The sequence below is a fragment of the Acipenser ruthenus genome, unplaced genomic scaffold (assembly GCF_902713425.1).
Source record: "Acipenser ruthenus unplaced genomic scaffold, fAciRut3.2 maternal haplotype, whole genome shotgun sequence".
NCBI classification, from domain to species: Eukaryota; Metazoa; Chordata; class Actinopteri; order Acipenseriformes; family Acipenseridae; genus Acipenser; species Acipenser ruthenus.
The window spans coordinates 1-22,238 of NW_026707472.1; the positions used below are offsets into that span (position 1 = coordinate 1).

Below are 22,238 nucleotides of genomic sequence, written 5' to 3' on the forward strand. Positions count from 1 at the left end.
ACAAAGAGAATGTAGTGGAAAACTTGGAAAAACACAAAACCAAAAATGTTAAAAAGGACTAAGAATTATGTATTATTATTATGATTATTATTACATAAGTTATAAATTGTCATGAAGGTGATTTGTCGTAGCAATTTAGTTTTCTTTCATTTTTATGATCAACATGTAATATCTATCCACAATTTGTAATGTTTTGACTATAATAAATGGAGTACTAAATGTTCTCCTATAGCAATGTGTCCAAGTGGTAATGAAAGCAAACAGAAACAGTAATTACGTTTTCATGGCAAAAATGGCACTCGTTTTTAACTAGATTAACTAATCTAATATACCAATATGTATATCTATGTATTTTTCAGTATAACACACTGCAAGTGTTAATTAGTTATTTGGGGGGGGGGTCATGTAATGTTGCTTAGTGCTGAAAGAGTTCAAGTACAACTCAAATGGCTTCTCAAATGTAAAATAATAAAATAAATGTAATTTTCTTTTACCATGTTTCATTCCAGCACCAGAGCTGCTGGGACCACCAGAATATGGATAGCGGCTTCCAAAATGATTATAGTTTGAGTATCCTTGGTAATTAAATCCAGCTATAAGAGAAAAACATGTTATGTGTAGTACCTTTACATATTAAATATGTTTGTTGAACTACTTATTCCTAATAAAATAATGTATTACTCTTGTCTATGGCACTACTACTTCACTGGAAGATTCAATAGCCTTAAAAGACGAGGACCAACATACATCTCTACAATCACACTGGACAAGTTAGTCTGAATAAAGGTGCAGGGAAGAAGTGGAGCAAAACTATATTCAATTCTCAAAAAAAGATCAATTGATTTTACTGGTTTTGAATTCCTCATGTTTGAATGAAGGGAAAGTGCCTGATTTGTATTGGCTTACCCCCTCCTGTTCCAGGAGCCCCTCCTGCCCCACCGTACATCCCTCCTCCCCCTCCACCAGATCCAGCACCATAATCCGGAAAGCTGGGCAGTGTCTTCTGACGCTTCCTCTGGACCTCCTCTTTATCTGTGCACAAAGAAAGACAAATACTCATCTTCTACACAAAAAATGTAAATATGTGTTTACATCAATAAAACTGTAAATAGTGTTTACATCAATAAAAATGTAATTCAACTGAATCATTGAAACCAGTACATTAATTTTTTTAAATTTATTTATTTTAAGCAGAACAAAGCTGCAAAAGTTTGTGTGTTGATCTCGGTTATGTACAGTGAAAGCGTGAATTCCACTTATACAAGATTCCATTGAGCTATGTACATCTGGATCCAGTACACAAGGTAAACTGCTTGCATCATCTAAAGTTATAGTCTTCTATAACTACCAAAATAAATAATCAATTGTGCAACATAATCAACAGCTTTGATGTGCATTATTAGCATTCTTCATATATTGCATATTGTATGTGAATGTGAAATATAATAATAATAATAATAATAATAGTTTATTTTTTCTACATGTCACCATGTTTACAAATCTAATAACATAATTGTTTTTCATTTGTACTGTAACCGCATGTTGAGCTGATAAACAACCGTCAAATCAGACAAAAATGCAGAATGGAAATACCAATCCTAATTATCAAATTCAAAATGATGTAATTGGTATTTCTGAAATCTCTCTATATACAGTAGAACCTGTCATATCCACTCCTGTAAGCTATGATACTCTCTTTTAACTGATGGATCTCTGGCAAATGCTGCTACCAACTGAACGGTACTTATGAAAACTGATCAATGCACATTTTATTATGGGTTTAAAACAATGAAGTTGGCTCTTAGCAGGACAGAATGGATTCATTTGCACTTTTTACATGTTCTCACGTCATGTAACTGCCCAGTTTAACCATGTTAAATAAAAGAAAACAAGAAAGCAAGGGATTCATATAATTAATATACTGTTAAAGCTGAAACAAGATTTTTTCACTGACCTCCACAGCTAGTTTGCTTTCATGTTGTTGTTTCTCGGGTTAACACACACAGCATAATGTGTCGCATTACTTTGGCATAGCCTCAGAAAGCCAGTAAGAACTGTTTTTGGAATGCTATTTTGTAATTGTCAAATACTGTATTGTAGTGCTTTGTTTTGCAATCATTTTCACAGATTTTCTTGTATAGGCAGTACCACACTTTGGTGTTTTAGACACACTGGTGTACCTGACATTGTTCATTTATAATGCCCAGCTGTTAATAAAGTGACTACAATGTTGTATAACGACTCCTCCGAGATACAATATTTTGCATATCTGATGGACCCGCTGGAACCAATTCATTTGGATAGGACAGGTTCTACTGTACTGATTTCTCTTTGTTAAATGCTGTACAGTATTCTGATTAAGCATGTGAAAGATACAAGTACAATTACCTATAACCTGTGGATGGTAAGTGAAGGGCTTTGGTTCACTTGTCTCATTGTCAGACTTTCTTTTCAGCTGGACAAACACAGAGGTTGGTTTTTGCAAGTTGAGGTCCCGGTATTTTGGAGTCTTAAAGACTATAGCAAACTGAAAGATAAAATGTCATTTTGTTACAGCGTCATCTATTTTTTTCCACAAGACATGAAAAATAAATAAATTATTTTGTGACTGTCAACGAAAGACAATTCAAGCAGATTCAATGCTTCAATAGTTCAACTTTAAAAAACTCAAGTCAAGCTGACAACAAAGCACTGAATAAGGCCTTAAATTACTACATGTTTGTACTTGCTAAATCCATTCCTTTTAGAACTAAAATGTAAAGGTTCTTCAAATAGTATCAAATCGAGAAAGCTAGCTTTGGCTACGTGCGGCTACATTTTTTGTCTTTTTTACAGGACAGACCTGTCTGTGCACGTCTGTTGGAGAAAAATCTCCAAACGTTTCCCAGTATCCTCCTGTTTCATCCTCCTCATAGAACCGAACTTGGATGTCATCTGTTAGGAAAATCAGCAGTATTGAATTTTTACGGAAAAAAATAAACAGTTTATTTAAAACAATGCTTTGTTATCATCATTCTGAGTCATAGTTTTGGCATGCACAGCAGTTGAGAGCTAATGGGGATATTGTTTTTTTTATTATATTTTCAGCAGTACAATACTGTGTGTGACAAAATTCAAATGAAGCCAATTCAATCCCTTCAATAGCTTAATACACCATTGTTTTGTGTAAAATGTAGTACTGGGGAAATCCCATGAACATGAACCACTGGGCCATGCACAGTACTTCCTTATTCGTAGGTGACAAAACAGACTGCAGGTGAATCATACTAAAGTTGAACTCAGTTATAAATGATCAACTTTTTATTCTTGTTGGCGTTTCTCATTGTTTTCAAATCTTACCTTTTAATGAGATGTGCTGTAAGCAAAAAACTAATTGGTGGCAGATAGCCAATATTTACCCCTTGTGCAATTTCTAGTTTGGGGGTTAAAAATACTTTTTCACTGCTCTTTCTTTGCTCTTGCCAAGTGTTGCACAAAACATTTTCTTTTTAGTTCATCGCAAACCAGTTTTATGCACAGTATAGTCCTCACAAAAGAGCAGTGAAAGGGTAAACCAAAGGTATCCACCACCATATTTCTTGACATTATTACACATTGAAATTAAGTCTTTGGAAACTAGCAGACAATTAAACGGGAATACAAATATCTATATTTTGATTTAAATATTTGTAACTTACAAGTAAATTAGGACAATCTTTTAATACCAGTTTGGTTTTAGGTCAGCACATGGTAGCGATATTCCTTTGTTTTGGAAACAGAAAAGCTCTGGCTTGCCATCACTTCTCCTTCGGTCAGATTTATGTACAGCCTTCAATTCTGTTTGACAAGGGCCATGAGGATTCTGCTGCCTATAAGTTGTTCCCCAGCCTGTATGCTCATCACAGAGAGCTCCACATATCAAATAATGAACATCTCTGGAGAAAATGTTACATCACAAAGATAAACTGTATTCAAAACAACAACTGACTATGAATAATGCCAGGCAGGCACCAAGTTTCACAGACAAGGGGCACATAAACTATTAGGACTTGCCCCCAGAAGAGTTTAAACAGTATCTTGGCTCTACCAACAAGCTACCTGTGACATGAGCAGAACGGAAGGTAAAGCCTGAACATAAGAGGACAGTAGCTCACTCAAATAAGAAGGGCCAAGGCTATATTATATTATATTATATTATATTATATTATATTATATTATATTATATTATATTATATATTCATCTTTGTCATTAGCATTCTGACATGTGTTCAGTATCAACTAACTAATACCCCAGCATCTGCTTGAGACATCATTGTCACCACCATTTATATAAACATTATCTGCCATTTTTAAAAAGGAGGAACACGCTTACCTTTCTGAACCTTATCACAAAGCAAATAGACCTCTTCACCCCCAGTAACACAGCCAGCTGTGCGGTCCATCCTCACAATCTTTAAATTAGAGGCATTTGGGGCTTCTGTGATGGCGAACAAACCAAAATATATCAAGATACAGGTTTTTAAAATCTATTGTAAAGGCAATTATCAAGTCCCCTCTCCCCCCTAAAAAGCATCAAACCCTGGCCTGACATATGCAAGGTAATACTTTGTAAATGTTGCAGTTTTTAGTACAGTAAACTCAAATTTCCCTAAACACTGGTTGACATTCTTGCAAAAGCTGTCAGAAGTTTTTTTTAAGAATTAGTTTTGGACCACCTGGGTTTTGCTTTCAGTTTCATTACCGCCTCCACTTTTACAGCATAAGGAGCGACCTTGAGACCAGCACCATGCCCAAAGGGACAAAAGCATTTTAAAGACAACACCACCACTCTTTACAGTATTTCATCTTAATAAAGTGGGCCAGCTTTCATCATAGTATTATTATCATCAGCATTATCATCAACAATTCCTGTAACAAAGCAAATCACTGCACATCCTTTTAACTATAGCACTTGTTGACCTCTTGATACTGGACAAATTTGTATGCATCACGTAAAAACAATTCTGGATTTAATAAGCATTTGTCCATTTCAAATGAAAACAAACAAACAAACAAACAACAATCGCAAATGGTAGAAAATGAAAACAGATCATTTTGTTAATGTAAAAGATTGGGGCAGCATGGAATTCTGAATAATTTTCAGTGTTTTATCTTTGCACCAGAGTAATTACTGAATGTACATTAACTATCCTCTCTTCCATCCTCCCAAAGAAAATATCACTTGTTTAAAGGTTATGAAGCCTCCAGGTGTGCTTTGTGGAACAATGAATAATAGAAGTTCTGTGGTTTTTCAGCAGGCTTTAGGGAGCAACATGTTAACCAGATATTAACTTCTGTGCAGCAAAACATGTAAAATAACAGATTATCTGATCCGATATTATAAAATTGTGAAAAACATGTCATCATTGCTTTGTTATTTTCAACTCTGTGTCACCAATACACAGCAAGCACTGCAACATAAAAAATAAAAAAAACACTTAGAAACTATTCATATTTACACCTGATGAATTTAAAGACTCACAATGCAACAGTTCCATTATTGATTTTGCGAGCCTAATAAAAAATTAATAAAACATTAACTAATTAATTAGGCTAATTATTTGTTATATGTTTCTATTAATCAATCAAATCTCTATTTAATATATCATCCTTTGCAACAAGGTGCCACAGAGAGCTTCACATGGACACAACATGAACATTTACAGAGCAGTAAGCATTAGAAACCGTCCCAACAAATAAGTACGATAAAAAATTAAAATAAAACACAGTAAAAAGGCAATAGTATAATCATGTATATGATAGACTATAAAAATAAGCCTAGTTTTAAAAGCTGCCATAGTTGGTACCTCCCTTACAGAGACAATTCGTTCCACAATTTAGGGGCCCTGTAGCTGAATGCTCTTCCACCTGTGTTCTCACTCAGGTAGGATGGAGCTAACCCATTTAAGTTTTTATAGGTTATGAGCAGGACTTTAAAATCAATCCTGTATCGTATTGGGAGCCAGTGTAGGGATGCCAACGTAATATGATCAAACTTGTTTTCATTAGCCTGGCAGCAGCGTTTTACACAAGCTGCAATCTGGACAAAACACAGTTTGGAATACCAGAAAATAGGGTAGATTACAGTAATTTATTCTACAAAGGCATGCATCAGTATCACAACATCTTGTGCTGAGAGAAAGCATCTTAATTTAGCAATATTTCTTAGATGCAAAAAAGACACTTTAGTTATGTTCCTAATGTGGGATTCAAATAAAAAAATCAGGGTAAAAAACGACACCCAAATTTCTAATTTCTGTCTTTGACTCAGTGGGGTAGCTGTGCACTGTACAGGCACATTGATTTACCCTCTCTCGTTGATTTCTTGACCCCAAAATTAGTTTTTATCAGAATTTAACAGTAGAAAATTTGTTGACATCCATTTCTTAATATCAATAAGACAGGTAGTTGAGGCATTTGCAGATGTGGAATTACCTGGTTTCAGAGATAGATACAATTATGTGTCATCAGCATAGCAGCGAAAGATACCCTGTGTCTATGGACAACATCACCCAGGGGGAGCATATACAGGGAAAACAAGATTGGTCCAAGAACAGAGCCCTGCGGGACGCCACACGTAACTCTAGATAAGAAGGAGGTGTGCTCCTCAATTTGAACATATTGTAACCTGTTTGAAAGATAGGATTTAAGCCAAGATAGGGCGCAACCTGACAGTCCTACAAGATTCTCAAAACGGTCAGTTAAAATCCCCTCATAGAAAACTCTGCTAACATGCTACCGCTACTACAAATTAAATTTAAGTTTATTTTTGTAACTAAATATCTTAATATGTGCTTTATTTTTTTTGGTTACTCAGCAACCATCAGAATGTAATATGAAGTTCATAAATTGTCTGGTAAAAGATGTACGTTTCTTAACTTCAAATCAATACATTTTCAAAGAAAGGCTATAAGTAACTACTGTACTATAATTACTGTATGAGAAGTATTTTGTATTAAAATATTTTTCAACAGCAGGATTCGATGCTGTTATATTAGGGAACATAAGCTAACGGTAGACCCTGGAGCCACCACCGTCAGTCATATTTGGTAAACAGCAAGCTCATTTTACCTGACCCTGACTGAGTGCTGCTACTGGTTGCTAGGGCGACTGCCTCTTCCTAGCTTCTGCTAACATTCTATTGGTTGGCCTTTGTTGCTCGTAACTGTACCTTCACACTGAAAGAAGATTCCCCTGAAACATGCTGTGCTTATGTAGTCCCATTCGTGCCAATAGCAGCTGATATTACTCTGGTACCTTTTTGTCTTGCAAGAATTATACAGGTTTGCAAATGATGAACTGTATGATTTGTTTTTTTTTTGTAACAACTTATTTACATAACATGAATTGAATGACTAAAGTGTTCAGCATAAAAATGCCCAAAAAACATCTGAACAGGAGCTTGTCGCTCCTGTTCAGATTAGCTGGCCCACCACTGGTATTCTTTAAACCTGAAGATTATGTTAAAACATGGATAGGCGAAGGTCGGCATGCAGCTACCAACACAAACAGTAAGGCACAAAAACCAACAGCCACATGATAACTTGAAGCATATATAGAAGATACTACAAATCAAGGTCAGCACTTTAGGTCTAGAAACAAAAATGCTATCCCTCTTTCTTAATTATAAGATACATTATATTTTTATTTACAAACTCCTGGCTGTAGGTTTGTATACAGTTGACTAAAATTCAAAGATTTTGTCAAGTTGTAACTTTTTAATGTTGCTTTTATACCATGTAGCTGCAAGGTTTTATAAAATATAGTGACAATATGGTTTTACGTTTAGTGATCGTTTCCAAAAATTATGGCTTCAGAATTGTGAAAACAAATACAGATCAGGCTTTTCTTTAAGTATGTTATGTGGATAATGATGTAAATATGATATTGATTAATATACTTTTTGAGACTGTATGGTTTTGGGGCTGAAGATGTATAGATAATAAGCAATACCGGTTGATATACTGCTTGTAATTTCCAGATTGATTTTAAAACGTTTAACAACCATTTCAGACAGTATGTCTCATTTTATAAGTTTCCACCGATTCTTTTTTTTTTTTTTTTTTCATACTGTAATTGCATCCAGTTCAGGTTAGTTTGGTGTGCACTTTAAATATATACTAGACACTCTTTCAGCATACCTATGAAAACAAATGTAATAAAGTTTTTGTGTGCATTACACTAATTTGAGTGGAAGTAGTACAAATAATTTAAATAATTCATAATACATTAATATGTGTTGCGCTGTATATTTCTGTTGCACTGTCACATCTAAGGCTGGGACCAAATCAAAACTTTGACAACCCGCTAATCGCACTTAACAAAACTGTATTTAATAGCGTTTTCTTTTTATGAGTAGAAGAAATAAGATACTTACAAAAAAAAGAAAATGCTATTAAATACAGTTTTGTTAAGTGCAATTAGCGGGTTGTCAAAGTTTTGATTTGGTCCGGGCCTAAGTTAAAAAAGTCGGTTGAAAATCTTCAGCTAAATTAAAGTTGTATTTTCTTCAGATAGTCATATTAGCCAGTCACAATTTCTTTAAGTCAGTCATAATCCTAAAGGAAACTGGCTCTGGGTTCGAAGGGTTTACTGATTGACCTAAACTGAAAGTTTGGCTCATTGCTGAGATTTCAGTGATTTATCACCCATGGTCCCAGAAACTAGAGGTATGTAAATTAGCTTGTTTGTTGCATTTATAATGTATATGTATAAAAATGTACAGTATAAACTGATTAACCTGTTTTGAGATTATTCAGAGGTTTGTTAATACCGAGTACCATTGGCCCTTGCGTCGTTTTTCTTAAATTGTATGATAAGTATTTCTTAACACAAGACTTCCAATGGTTTTACAGGAGATAAGGAAGTGTATTTCTGTCCCAGCAAGATGACTGTTCTTCAATTTCTCCCTTGAAGGTGCATTTTGATGCATGGACTGATGCTAATTGTAACAAATTGGCATTGATCTACCCCCTCCGGATGTTGCACACTTCAAGTTAAAAAGAGTATTAAAATTGACAAAAATTCTCATGCTCATAGATTCTCATATTGACTTGAATCCCTAGTACTTACTGCTGTCAAAAATTGGATCTGAAATGACGGGGTCCAGTCGCCTCGTGTATCCACCATCACTGTCAGGTAGGAATGCTGTGAACATCAGCTGAACCACACTGAGATCCATGTCCTTGGCCTGACTGATGGCAGCATTAGCGATGAGGCATCTCTGGTGATCTATAACAGGGAATCTGATTAATTTCCATTTTCTAACATGCTATTGGGATTTCAGAAACTTATAAGGCATACATTGGTTTCAAAGCTCTGTAATTGTAACAGGAGTGAATAGGCTGTTTAGTAACATGATCATTGGTGCCCCATTTCTTCTGTTGAGGATAACTGCCTGGATCTGTGTGCAATGGGGAACGCAACCTACCTAACCAAAGTGATTACTGTGAAGGTCGTGTCGTAACTGAAAACAATTGGGTTGGGACAATAATCGATTATTGTAATATTAATCGATAATTTGTTTAGTCTTGAATTTTTTGGAATTACTATCGATAATCGTACAGTTGGTGATAAAGCTAGAAAGTTAGAAAGCTAAAAGGATATTTTTGGAGGGTGATTGCAATTATGGGAGAGAACACTGGTAAGGCGGTTAAACACTGGTCTGGTGGTTAAAGAAAAGAGCTTGTAACCAGGAGGTCCCCAGTTCAAATCCTGACTCAGCCACTGACTCACTGTGTGACCTTGAGATAAGACGAGATCTTGAGGTTCTACCAGGACTGAAAGGGTGAAGTATAAAAACAACAAGCAAAGAACCTAAAGATCTTCAACACAAGAAAAGAGGGGCGCTGATTATGCTGCTAATGCCACCGGATTGAAATAACTACTTTTCTTATACTTGCAGTAGATGACTCTAGTCTCTAGAATTTGGAAACCCTGCTCTACCTTGATCACCCTAAAAAATGAAGGGAATGTAGCTTGACTTGATGGTTTTGGTGCATTGCCCTTCACACTGACAGTAACACTATGACATTTAATGCCTTACCAATTGCACATTTTGTTGGCATATATATATATATATATATATATATATATATATATATATATATATATATATATATATATATATATATATATGTTCAGGAAAACACAACAGAAACACACTACTATGCTGCTGTGCCCATCTGTTTTTCATTAAAGCATATATGCAAAGCAGAAAAACTGAAAAGGCATAACCCTGCAAGCCCTTTTGGGTTATCCATGAAAGAGATGCTATCATGAAAGTAAAGTGAAGTGGACAGAACACCCATGCTTTACATACAGTATAATGCAAAAACTGGCACATGTCCAATGCTTCATCCAGAACTATAAACCACCCATAGAGTTTTAGAAATACTAAAAGAAACTTTATCAATTCCATAACTATTTCGATTAGAAATATTTTCAGTGTCTTCAACATTGAAAAATAGGTGGTCGAAACGTTGGTCATTAAATCTAAGTTTCTTTAAGTCTTTCCAATTGTTACCTGTGAGTTCTCTTGGTACTCGCCCCTCGGTTTGTAAAGAATTTATTTCTGGGTGAATCGAGACGCCGAAGTTGTAGCCCAATCTGTACGCCTCAGTCATTCTGTCCTCCAAGGTCTTGGTAACGTTCTTTTTAGTGACATGAAGAATACCCAGGTTTGGAAAACTAGGAGAGGGGAAAGTAATTGGTGCTGTTCATGCCTGTTTGTGAGGGGATTTGTGACATTTAACAAATTATATATTGTAGCAAGTTCATTAAACAATCACTGTAATTATAAAATATGTTATTTTTTTTTTTTTAAAGCACTGTACCAGAGCATTTTTGTTAACTCCATAGATAGATTCTAGGATTCAGTCGTCCGTATGTATAAAACTCATTGGGGGAATACTGGGCTCTCAAAACCTGGTCAACAGGTCCTCCTAGAGGTTTACAATTGCTCACCTGATGCTTGTATCTTTGGGTTGCAGGTCAGCCACACATATGCCTTTGTCACACTGCTTTCCAACCAGGCTGTGTGCATGCAGGTGCACCTCTTTGGAATGGGTCACGAGCTGAATGACGATCTTTGCTGGTCCCTGATAGTTGCATATCTAAATAGTAAATATTGCAACATAAGGAATAGCAGAAGTGGTTTATTATTGAAAATGTCAGCATTTTAGTGGTCTTGGCAGTAAAGACTACTGCATATTTTCACGCAGAATAAGTTGCATTCATTAAAGTCATAATGCTGCAAGTCTTGCACTTTTTGATGACGTATAAATTGCGAGAGAGTTAGCTCAACAACCTCACTAAAAGAAAAAATAGTACAGTAGGGCATACTTTATTAGGCATAATTGCAATTAATTTATTTAGTTCCTTTGGGTTCTCTGATGTACATTTGGAAAATTTGTAAATCTCTTTCATTGCATTTTTTATTGAATATTTTTTTCTTACTCTTCATTTTTATATGCAGATTTGCTGCACTGTTTTAATTCAGTCAGTATGTTTGTGTTTATTACCTACAGTGGGCTTGCACAGTCTTATTATCTGTTGTATTTGACTTTGACAGTTAAATGATTATTTTTTACTGGACAACACTTACGTCAAAGAATCAGATAATACAGCTGTTTACCAGTCATTAGAAAAAGGTTTTCTGTCTCTTTACAACAGAAATGTAAAAAGTCATGTGACCTTAAAGCAGTAGCACATACAGGGCCAGAGGTCACCAAAACATTTAGCATTCAGAGTTTACATTATCGTGCAAATAGAGAGCCACCACCTCAAATTGTTTCTACGACATGAAGCTAATATCTAGAACCATCTTTAATATCCAGAAAACAAACCAAAAAAATAAACAGATACAATAAACAAAATCACTCAACCCTAATACGGCAGCCATCTTAGGTCACTGTAATATATCAACAACAACAACAATTTATACCAATTATATTTATGAAAGCTTGCATTTTAAATGAGGGGATCTTTTTACTTGACTACCCTGGTTTCCTGTGGTTTTTAAAAAAAAAACTTTCACTCTGGTCAGATGAGTCACATCATGACTTCCAACTACAATGAAAAAAAAAAAAAAAAACTAAAGATCAAGAGATTACTTAATTCACCACACCACACATCTACCAGCACAAAAGAAAAAAAAAATACTGGGCTTGTGGAGAAATGATTAGCTTGATATCTTTAGTTACAAACAATAAACACATATACACATTTTGTGGCGTATTTTTTTGTTGTAAGGTACATTGATGGATTTCCTAAAATGTTATAAACAGTAACATCACCTTAGAAAAACCTCTAGCTCATCCATACTGTACCATAATTTAGTATCAGGTATAATAGAGTCAACAATTGTAGCATATATTATATGTTTATAATATGTGTACAATGGTACTCCGTGGTTAATTTTCATATTCTTTCAATGTTTATTATTTCAATGAGGTATAAAAGACTTGTTGCTTATAGGGTTAGACATAAAAAGTATGCTGACCAGTTGTATGGTATTTATAAACATATCTCTGTCTATAATGTGTTAAAGAAATACAACAAAAAACACTCTTTACTGTCAATATAACTGATTGTGCGGCTATAAAAAAATGGATGCCCTGTCCTTTATAAAGTGTGTGCCAGCTATGTATGGATCTAAGCCAGGAGTGGGCAATTCCGGTCCTGGAGGGCCGGTGTCCCTCCTGGCTGTTGTTCCAACTATGCGCTAAATTACTTAATTAGACCAATAATTGGTAATAATTGGTCCAATTAAGTAATTCAGAGCAAAGTTGGAACAAAAGCCAGGAGGGACACCGACTCCCCAGGACCAGAATTACCCACCACTGATCTAAGCCATACCGGGCAGAGTAACCATTAGTCACATTTCTAAGAAGAAATAAATGTGGTTTATTTCAGGCTGCTGCAAGAAATGTTATTAAGTGTTAATTGTGTTAATGTGAGAAAATGAGAAACAAAACCACCAGGAGTGTGTATAGGGTTCTTATATGCATGGATTTTCCATTTTGATATATTATGTCTTTTTAATTCCCTTGCCTGGTTCATGTTTAATATACTCAAATTATGTTTTCTAGTCTTGTTTATTATAAGTCGAATATGGATTTATTCATTTTAATTCAATAACAATACATTCATTGTATGTCATTGTGGCAGGGAAAAAAAGCCCTGCTGGTATAAATAGTGTCAGCAGTGTGGAGTAGTGGTTAGGGCTCTGGACTCTTGACCGGAGGGTCGTGGGTTCAATCCCAGGTGGGGGACACTGCTGCTGTACCCTTGAGCAAGGTACTTTACCTAGATTGCTCCAGTAAAAACCCAACTGTATAAATGGGTAATTGTACGTAAAAATAATGTGTAAAAAATAATGTAATTGTATGTAAAAATAATGTGATATCTTGCAACAATTGTAAGTCACCCTGGATAAGGACGTCTGCTAATAAATAAATAATAATAATAATAGTGTGTGTGTGGGAATGTAAGGTTGGCAGGGATGGGGTTAAAGCTGTCCCTGCCAAAAACCACAGGTGTGGCTATTCTCCAATTAGGTAACTAAGTACTAGTTGGAGAATGGCCACATGTATAAAAGGGAGGAGAAATCCTTTGTGTGTGAGGGGAGGGAGATTGAGTCTTGTTAGTAATTAATGAAGGCAAATGCCCAGCCTATTTTACGTTTGCTTGTTTTGTTAAGCCTGTTATTTTGGCCTTCGTGCCAGTTTATTTGTTCCTGTGTTTGTTTGTGTATTAAAAGTGTGCATACGTGCTTCAACTGCAGCTTTTCCCAAGTCTTACTTCTGACGCTATCCTGCAACAGTCGTCAATATTTGTACAGCTAATTATTAAACTAACTTTCACATTAAAAAAAAAAAAACAGACTGACCTGTTCACAGACGTGAACTTCAGGACTGCTCTGTCTCTCACTGCCTTCCGTCGCCTCCTCAAGACCCACCTGTTCAGACTGCACTTGTAGATCTCTTGCTCTACTGCTCCTATTATACACTGAACTTGCCTGACCTATGCACCACGTTACTGGATGCTCAGCTAATGCACTATCCTTGCTCTACTGCACTACTATGTCATTGTAGATATAACTTGTAATCTTAACTTGTTGCATCCTAGTTCATATTGTATTTTAGTAGTATTTGCACTTACTGTAAACTACACTGTATTTAAATATTAAGCTTGCATTGTAACCCTTCACTGCCCTCTAACACCTTCAAGTCACCTTGGATAGGCCAAATAAATAAATACATACATACATAATAATAAATAAATAAATAAATAAATAAATAAATAAATAAATAAAAGCACAGATTCAAAAATGATGTTAGCAAAACAAGTAACCCAATATAAACCGACAGTAGTGAAATTTTGGGTACTCATCAACATTGGATGTACTTTCTAAATGCCCACATTTTTCATGCACTGCTTATTGAAGGCGGGAACAACGTAAAATTGTCTGTTATAAAAATGTCATATACTTTCAAAGTAAAGTTTCCAATAAAGTGACAGCACCCTGTAATAATACCACACAGACACAGGGCTGTGCTCTGTGGCATATTCTAGCTTGATAAACTTTAGGGTTTATTGTTGCTATTAAACAAAAACTTTTAAAACAATAAAAAGCTCAGTAATTTATTCATAAGCGGTTTACTTCAGTCTGTAGGCACATTTGCCTGGAATTAATAACTCTTTTTTATATAAGTACATATCTGATCTAATCTTTTGGATTCATTCTTGAACACACAGTATGCAAGGCAGCATGTGAACTATTGACTGGTGCAACTTCCGAGCACCCAGCACAAAGGAGGGGGTAGTGAGCTCTTGTGGACTTTAACTGAACCTGACACAAAGGGTCTCTACAGGATCGTAAATAGATCGGAGCATCCAATCAGAATTTATGAAGGAAACGAAAGCTGCAGACAGCAGAAGGAAGTCATAATTAGGTAATGCATTCATCCTATGCAGGGTTAGGCAACCCATTGTCCAAAACAATGGATTGCAGTTGTAGGGGTAATGCACAGGTCTTTATGTGAAAGTCCTATAAGAACTAGCAACTTGCAGCAAGAACTTTGAATCAGTTTCCAATTTGGTCCCCGAATTTGTTTCTGAGTCTAACATGGCTCCATAAGCGAAGATAGTGTTAAGCAATAAACGAACGTCAAAGAAAGCTCCGTGTTCAGGACTCCTGCTGATAGGAAAAGAGACGTCTGCGAGTCAGTTTATCTATGCGTTGAAAAGAACCATTCCCGGCTCGGCTTCAAGCTTCTGTTCCCAGTCGTAACCACAGCATTACGAGACTGCGTCTGCCTGCTAGGCGAAGCATTCAAGGAAAGAAGAAAACACACAGGCTGTGTGTGAAACCCCCACTTGGGTTTTGAAGATAAAGGAGTCCCAACTTGGGTTTGAAGATTTATGGTAATGAAGCAAAAATGTAACTTACTGTACAACGGAAGATTTATTCTGCAGTCTTTTGGGTCTTCTTCAAGGAACCATTGAATATAATTTCATTACCTTTCCCTTGTGGAACTAGAGTAATTAATTTACAACACATAGAAGTTAATACAGTAGTTATCTTAAATTGTGCTTTTAATGAGCTTATGAAAAACCTCAGAGTTTGAACCTGGTTAAAAAGTAACTAAGCTGCTTAACTCATATTGTCATATGAAGTACTTGTTTGAAAGTATACTTGTGTAATTGTTATTAAACAACTGTAGTTCAGCCTTAGCTGTGATATTTTATTAGAATAATTGTAATTTAATAAGGTTTTTTTTTGCATTTAAATGATAAATGCTTAGGTTTAACTTTATTTTGCCTGTGAGCGGTAGATGCAGGGCCACTGTCTGTGCAGTTGAGCTGAGGGAACGGTCAGCAGAGTGACGTCGTCACCTGCCGACAGATCCGCACAGCCTGTACTGATATTGAGACAGAGGAGTTAATGTACTGTGACAGAATGAAATGTTGAACCCATACTGGATGTTAAGGAAGCAATAGGATTCCACTTGTACTGTAGTTTAAATGCACTATTGAGAAACAACATATATAGAAGCATATACATTCAAGGAATAAGTGTTTACTGGTGCTGCATTGATGTGTATGTGAACTGTTATCTCATGATGATTCTTTCCTTTCTGTACCATTAGTATTATTATCTAATAAACTGCTATGACATTTTACCTACCTTGTTGTGGTTGAGGGTGTTTTGTGTGTTTTGTAATTGCTCATTCTTATACACATCATTAAATAAAAAGATTATGATGTCTTAATTAACGTGAATGAATATTCAGATTATTTAGCAGATAACTAATAGATTGTCTTTATTTAGTCGGTGATCTAATATGGTAATGGTCACATAGTATTCATTCAAGTTGATTAACGCACATTGATTTGAACTATTGTATTTATTCAAATTAATTAATTGTTTAAATTAATTATTAAACAAACTAACGTAATTAGCCCCACAAGTCAATTTTAATTAAAGTGGATTGCCCTGAAACCAATTTGGGCCAGCTCCCACAGAAAACCTCTGTTCAAAATCACAAGACGGGAGACATTTTTGGAGGGTAGGGATTCACGGTCGTTGTGAGGCAATTTTGCTTTGAAATATTTTCTTGAAAAAACAGGAGTTAAATGAAGACCTGAACTCTTTGAAAACCCATGGCAAACCAAAATAAATTAATTACCTTCAAGATTACTGTGCAGAAAGTGAGTTACAACTAAAGTTTTATTTCCCTTTTTTTGTTTTGTTTTGCTTATTTGACAGATTTTTAGACACTCCTATCAATAACAGTGACATAAAAGGAATTTCCCAGCCATATGTAGAATCAGCTTCTGCCCACACAACTGCTTACAGGCTTCAGCTTCGAGAGTCTGTGGCTGCACCACTGGAAGTAGTTTCTGCCACATGGTGGAATTTCAAGAGAATTACAAATCTGTGATTTCCCCAATGATGACTTAAACTCTCAATCAACAGTTAGAAATCAGAAACCTGGAAAATCCTTTCAAACAAATAAAAAATACATATATATACTGTTATAATAATCAAAGCTGAAATTCTACCTTGAGGTCAGTCTCTGTTGTTTCCTATCGTTACTGGTGTTAATGAAGGGGATGGCTGTTTGGAATTTGACTTACATCCAGCTATCAATAACTAACCAAGTTTCATGGCAATTCAGTAAGTTTAATGTAAAAAGTGTGACACCTTCACTACAGTAATTCCTCATTAGTGGGGGATAGTAATACACACACATACATACATAAGTTTTACCAGGGGTGATTTTATCATACAGGATTTTTTTTTCCCCCCACTGGAAGTGAGGCTTCCTCGAAACCCCCCTTTCATTGCTTCTATTTGGACTCTCCCCGCGGCAAGCACCAAAATTCAAATACGCACCGATTCATGCAAGTTTACATGAGTCATCAGTAAATGTATTTTGTTGTTACATTTATTACTAACAACATCCTTTTTATAGCTGTGCAGTGCTTAATCCATTCTTAAATTATACACAATTATGTAATATAAAAAATATATAGAGAGCTGTCTAAACTGGAAAAAAACTTGGGGGGTGGGGTTCAAAACAGACTCACTTGTACCTACTGCAGCCCCATGTCATGTTTCAGGGCCGCAAATGTGGCCCTTTAAATTCATGCTTGACAACCACTGCCTCTCGCCTTTCGATCAAATCTCTGTATATGACAGTTTATATGACTTCTTTCACTCATGTTCTTAATTTAGGCTACTTTGTACCTGTTATTACGCTTATTTTTGTCCTGTCTTTAGTTTCAGTATATCAATGTTTTTTTTTTGTTTCAGTGTGTCTCTTTGGATCATGCCATTCACAGTGCCTTAGTGTCACACTTAGCTGGTTATTATTGGGGGGCATACGTTGTGTCCCACAGTACGGCATAACAGAGTCTGTATTAGCGAGGGACTACTGCAACAGGACACTGCCAGCAATGGAAATTGACAGTGCTGATAACGGTGACAATAGCAGCTGTGTATTTACATTTAACATACAGCATAAGCTCCGCCTCATTGGGATGCTACATAATAATAATAACAGATTAGCAAATGACCTGTGTAGCAATAACCACAAGCATGTTCATTCACCTTGTTCAATACATTTTATATCTGTAGTGGTATTAGGCTGCATTGTTGGGCTCAATTTTTCTTTTATTACACAACATAAAGCAAATCAGAATGCGTAATGTAACACGACCTCCAAAACAACAAAAAGTCTGAATTAAACATACTTTTTCCCTGATACCACTGTAAATATGAAGTGAGTTACAGTATCAGTAGATACTAGTAGGTAAAAAAAAAATACAATATTTTAATACAATGTTACGCATTGTACAATTACCAAAAATGTGTTTCTGCAATGTGAACATGAAGAAGAAAGATCCCACTCAGTCAAGCTGCATTGGCAGTAAATTCTAACATTTGGAGCGCCACTGCTGTATTCGTTAAATGTCTTGATATTTAAAATCTGCTGCCCAATTTCTTAAGAGGGGAAGGATTATCAATTTAGGAATTACAAGAAATTAATGTATGGTATTTCTGGTAAGAAAAAACATAAGGAAAAAAAAAAAGATGTTTGGTGCAGTGTCTCACTTGCCTGGGCACTGACAGAAGCCGTAATTCCAATTACTCAGTCGCCAGCAAGACAATCTACAAATCTGGGACCAATGTGGGGTCCATGTAATCACATACCTTGACTTGTGGGAAGGATTTCCTGTTCTTCTCACTTGAGGCTCCAGGCAAGCCACCGTGCGATGGTCCCTCACACCCGTAGCGGAAACGAAAGCCTCTCTAAAACAGAGTGGATGAGTCACTAAAACCTTCATGCCTGTCACTTTCTTTAACATTTAAAAGTTTTTGAATAACCACCTTTTTTTTTATTAACAGCATTTTTTTCTCCCCCAGACACTACCTGGGGATCTTCTCTCAGATGTCAGGTTGGGATGATTGGGAACTTAGCTACAGTTTATTAGTTTAGAAACTCAGTAGGCACAGCAGCACCAAAATTAAAACCAACCGTATCAGAGTCTGAAAGCCGTGACACCATTTAACTGACGTATACAGGGTGTCCCATGAGTCAGGCATCATAGGCAACATGATACACTATGCCGATTAGGACGTACTATGTTTAAGTAGAAGGCCGCAACACTGTTGACAATCTGCACCTCACATCAAAATGATCTGAATTAATTCCTTATTGCTGGAAGACATTGCGGTTGGTTTTAATTTATTTTTCTGCATGTATTACTACTTCGTATATGATGTGGAATATGTGATTGTAAACTTGCAATACTGCAGTACTCTTCAAATAAGCTTGTTTTGATTTTGAACGTTGCGGTTCTTAAGAGCTGTATTATTCTTAAGGATTATACCACGGTAGTCACAGAACCTGTGAATTTTGTCATTGGTTTCCACTCAGCGTGACAATAGGAAGTGAGCAGTCTGAATGGCAGCAGTGCAAAGTTAAAGCAGTTACCAAACGTCAAATAAAATGAATACTTACACAGAACTACAAAAAAGTAAAGTAGCAAAATTAAGTACTATGCTACTAGAAGAGCAATATCCCAAACAATTTCACAAAAGCCGGGAGGAGCAGCTTTAAAAGGAGAAACAAACCTCTTAACAATGTGCTCAGGGATGACAGTGAACTTCTAATGTACATATTGTAATACCAAAAGCACAGCTGTGTTTAAATAGACATTAACAAAAAAGATAGTGTAAAATTCTTCATTTACAACCAGAACATTTATTATAAAAAATGAATTTCGGGTGTTCAGATTATTATTATAATTTTTTTACATCGGACAAGGAATACCTGTTAAAATTAAAGGCAAACATATTCCTGTTACAGTTGTTTGAAAAGACACTGTTAAAAAAACATGTTAAATACGTTAAATAGATGTTTATTTAGCACACATATTAAATCTTACAATATATTATATTAATAAATAGCTTTTTTGTCTAAATAGCGTTATTGTGACTGTGCCGTGATTTTTACATATTTTGACAAAATCGTACCCTTTAATCATTGTTTGCTCTTTGTGCCCTGGCAGCTCTCTCAGTACAAATTAAGCACTGACTATAACCTTGTTTACAGAAAGTCTTACCTGTTTAGGTTGTTCTATAATTTGGAGGTATGGTCCATCTGCTAAAAATATAAATACAAAAAAAAAACACTGATCATTTTTTTTATTATTATTTTTTATACAGAAAACTAAAAACTGAACGTATTCTTAACAAAAATGCATAATGGGCAAGGTTTTTAATAGTAGTCATTTTTTCATCAATCAAATCACTAAAATGAAAAAAGGTACCACCTGTTTTACATCAAATCTATAACATATTACATCAAATCTATAACAAATCTATAACAATTGATCTAAACAGCTGTGAATTTAAATACCACCATTGTTTAAGTCATTTAAAGAAAGAAACTAATTGAAAATGTCTAACAGTGTACAGACTTTTAAGTTAACTAAATTCTAGGTTTGGTTTTTGAATAGATATGTTGTAGTTCTGAAAACATCAGTGTTCAAATCATAACATATATATGATCAGAACATACAGACTGCAGTACAAGTTGCAACTGGAAAATTGACTACCATGTTGAAGAAAAACAGTTTACATTTCAAGGAAGGGTTGATCGTTGAAAAACCACATCAAATACATAGTGCTGGAACCTACTGTTATAGTCACACGCAACTGGGACTTGGAAGTGACTAATCCTTACGCCCTTTAAAATCAAAAAAATCATGTGGTCTGCAATTCAAAGTACAGTCGAATTGGCTACTGCATTTCAAGAGACACCAAACTTTAAATTAAAGAAATTAAAAACCACTGTGGTTTTGTAGAATATATTAATAAATTATTCAGTATTGTTTCAGAAAATTGTTAGTCAGTAATTATAGGGTAAATGCCATTTTCATAGAAAATGTTCCCTGAAAGAGAGATACAGTACATATATATATATATATATATATATATATATATATATAATATATATATATATATATATATATATATATATTTCACGGGGCGTGAGCTGGGTTGAAGAGTAAGGCAGAAGAAGCAGCAAGGAGCTGTTAGTAGGACAGAAGGTGGTCACTGACTGAGGGTGACGATGCCGACACATCCCAGGGGTAGAGGACCCAGCCAACCGAAATGAGATAGACAAGATGATCGCTGACTGAGGGCGACGATGCCGACACATCTCAGGGGCGAAGGACCCAGCAATCGAGGACGGGATAGAAAAGAGGTCGCTGACTGAGGGCGACGATGCCGACACATCCAGGGGGTAGAGGACCCAGCAACCGAAATGAGATAGACAAGATGATCGCTGACTGAGGGGCGACGATGCCGACACATCTCAGGGGCGAAGGACCCAGCAATCGAGGACGGGATAGAAAAGAGGTCGCTGACTGAGGGCGACGATGCCGACACATCCCAGGGGCAGAGGACCCAGCAACCGAAAACACTAATGAGGGTTATGACTCGAAAAGCCGCCCCTCGAGAGGAGATTGGAGAGGTACCCAGCATCTGAGACTTCTGTAAGAGGCGCTCGTAAAACCCCTGATAGGCCGAGACGTCACGCTGCCTGGGACCTGAAATAAGGACAAAGCATTGAGGTTAGTATAGGACTCAGCACGAGTGACCACGTCCTGAAAGAGAGGCAGAATAGAACAGAGCCTCGAGTAAGGCAAGATGAGCGCAGGAGCTGCGACAGGACAGAGTTTGGCCGGGGGTCCGCTCTGACTCACATGGTGAGAACCCCCCCTGAAGGTAAGGGAGGCGGATGCCTAGCCCTGAGGTCGGAGAAGTGAGACTCACTTGCCCCCCAAAGGATGGACCCCCGGCACCTCACGAAAACTCCCACACCGTGCGACAAACAAGAGACAGTACATGCCTACGCATAACATAAACAAAAGACCAGAAGGACAAACAGGACAAACAGAGGGAGATTAGTAATTTGTTAGTAGGATGCGACTATGTGTATACCTGCCGCTCTGTGGAGAGGAAAAAAACCCTTGAGGCCGATTAGGGGAAAACCTCTGGTGGCTCCGGCAGACAGGTAGCCCCCACTCCGGGCATGCTAGCGATTTTAAAATGGGCTGCAACTTTATGAGAGGAGAATGAATGAATGAATGAATGAATGAAAGAATCCACTGCAGAAGAGGGCCAACTCCCCACA

At 36.3% G+C, this 22,238-nt stretch overlaps 1 protein-coding gene across 1 annotated transcript; it reads right to left on the bottom strand.

The window, feature by feature from the left end:
- Positions 1–494: 494 nt before the first annotated feature.
- nfkb1 (nuclear factor of kappa light polypeptide gene enhancer in B-cells 1) lies at positions 495–20,198 on the bottom strand (the record flags this gene model as incomplete). Its single annotated transcript, XM_059018848.1, is given in 10 exon segments — positions 495–593; positions 907–1,032; positions 2,389–2,527; positions 2,843–2,934; positions 4,352–4,456; positions 9,091–9,249; positions 10,544–10,707; positions 10,984–11,132; positions 18,743–18,841; positions 20,158–20,198. Coding segments are annotated over 10 exon segments (1,173 nt in total), but the record flags the coding sequence as incomplete, so codon positions are not given.
- Between the last annotated feature and the right edge of the window lie 2,040 nt (positions 20,199–22,238).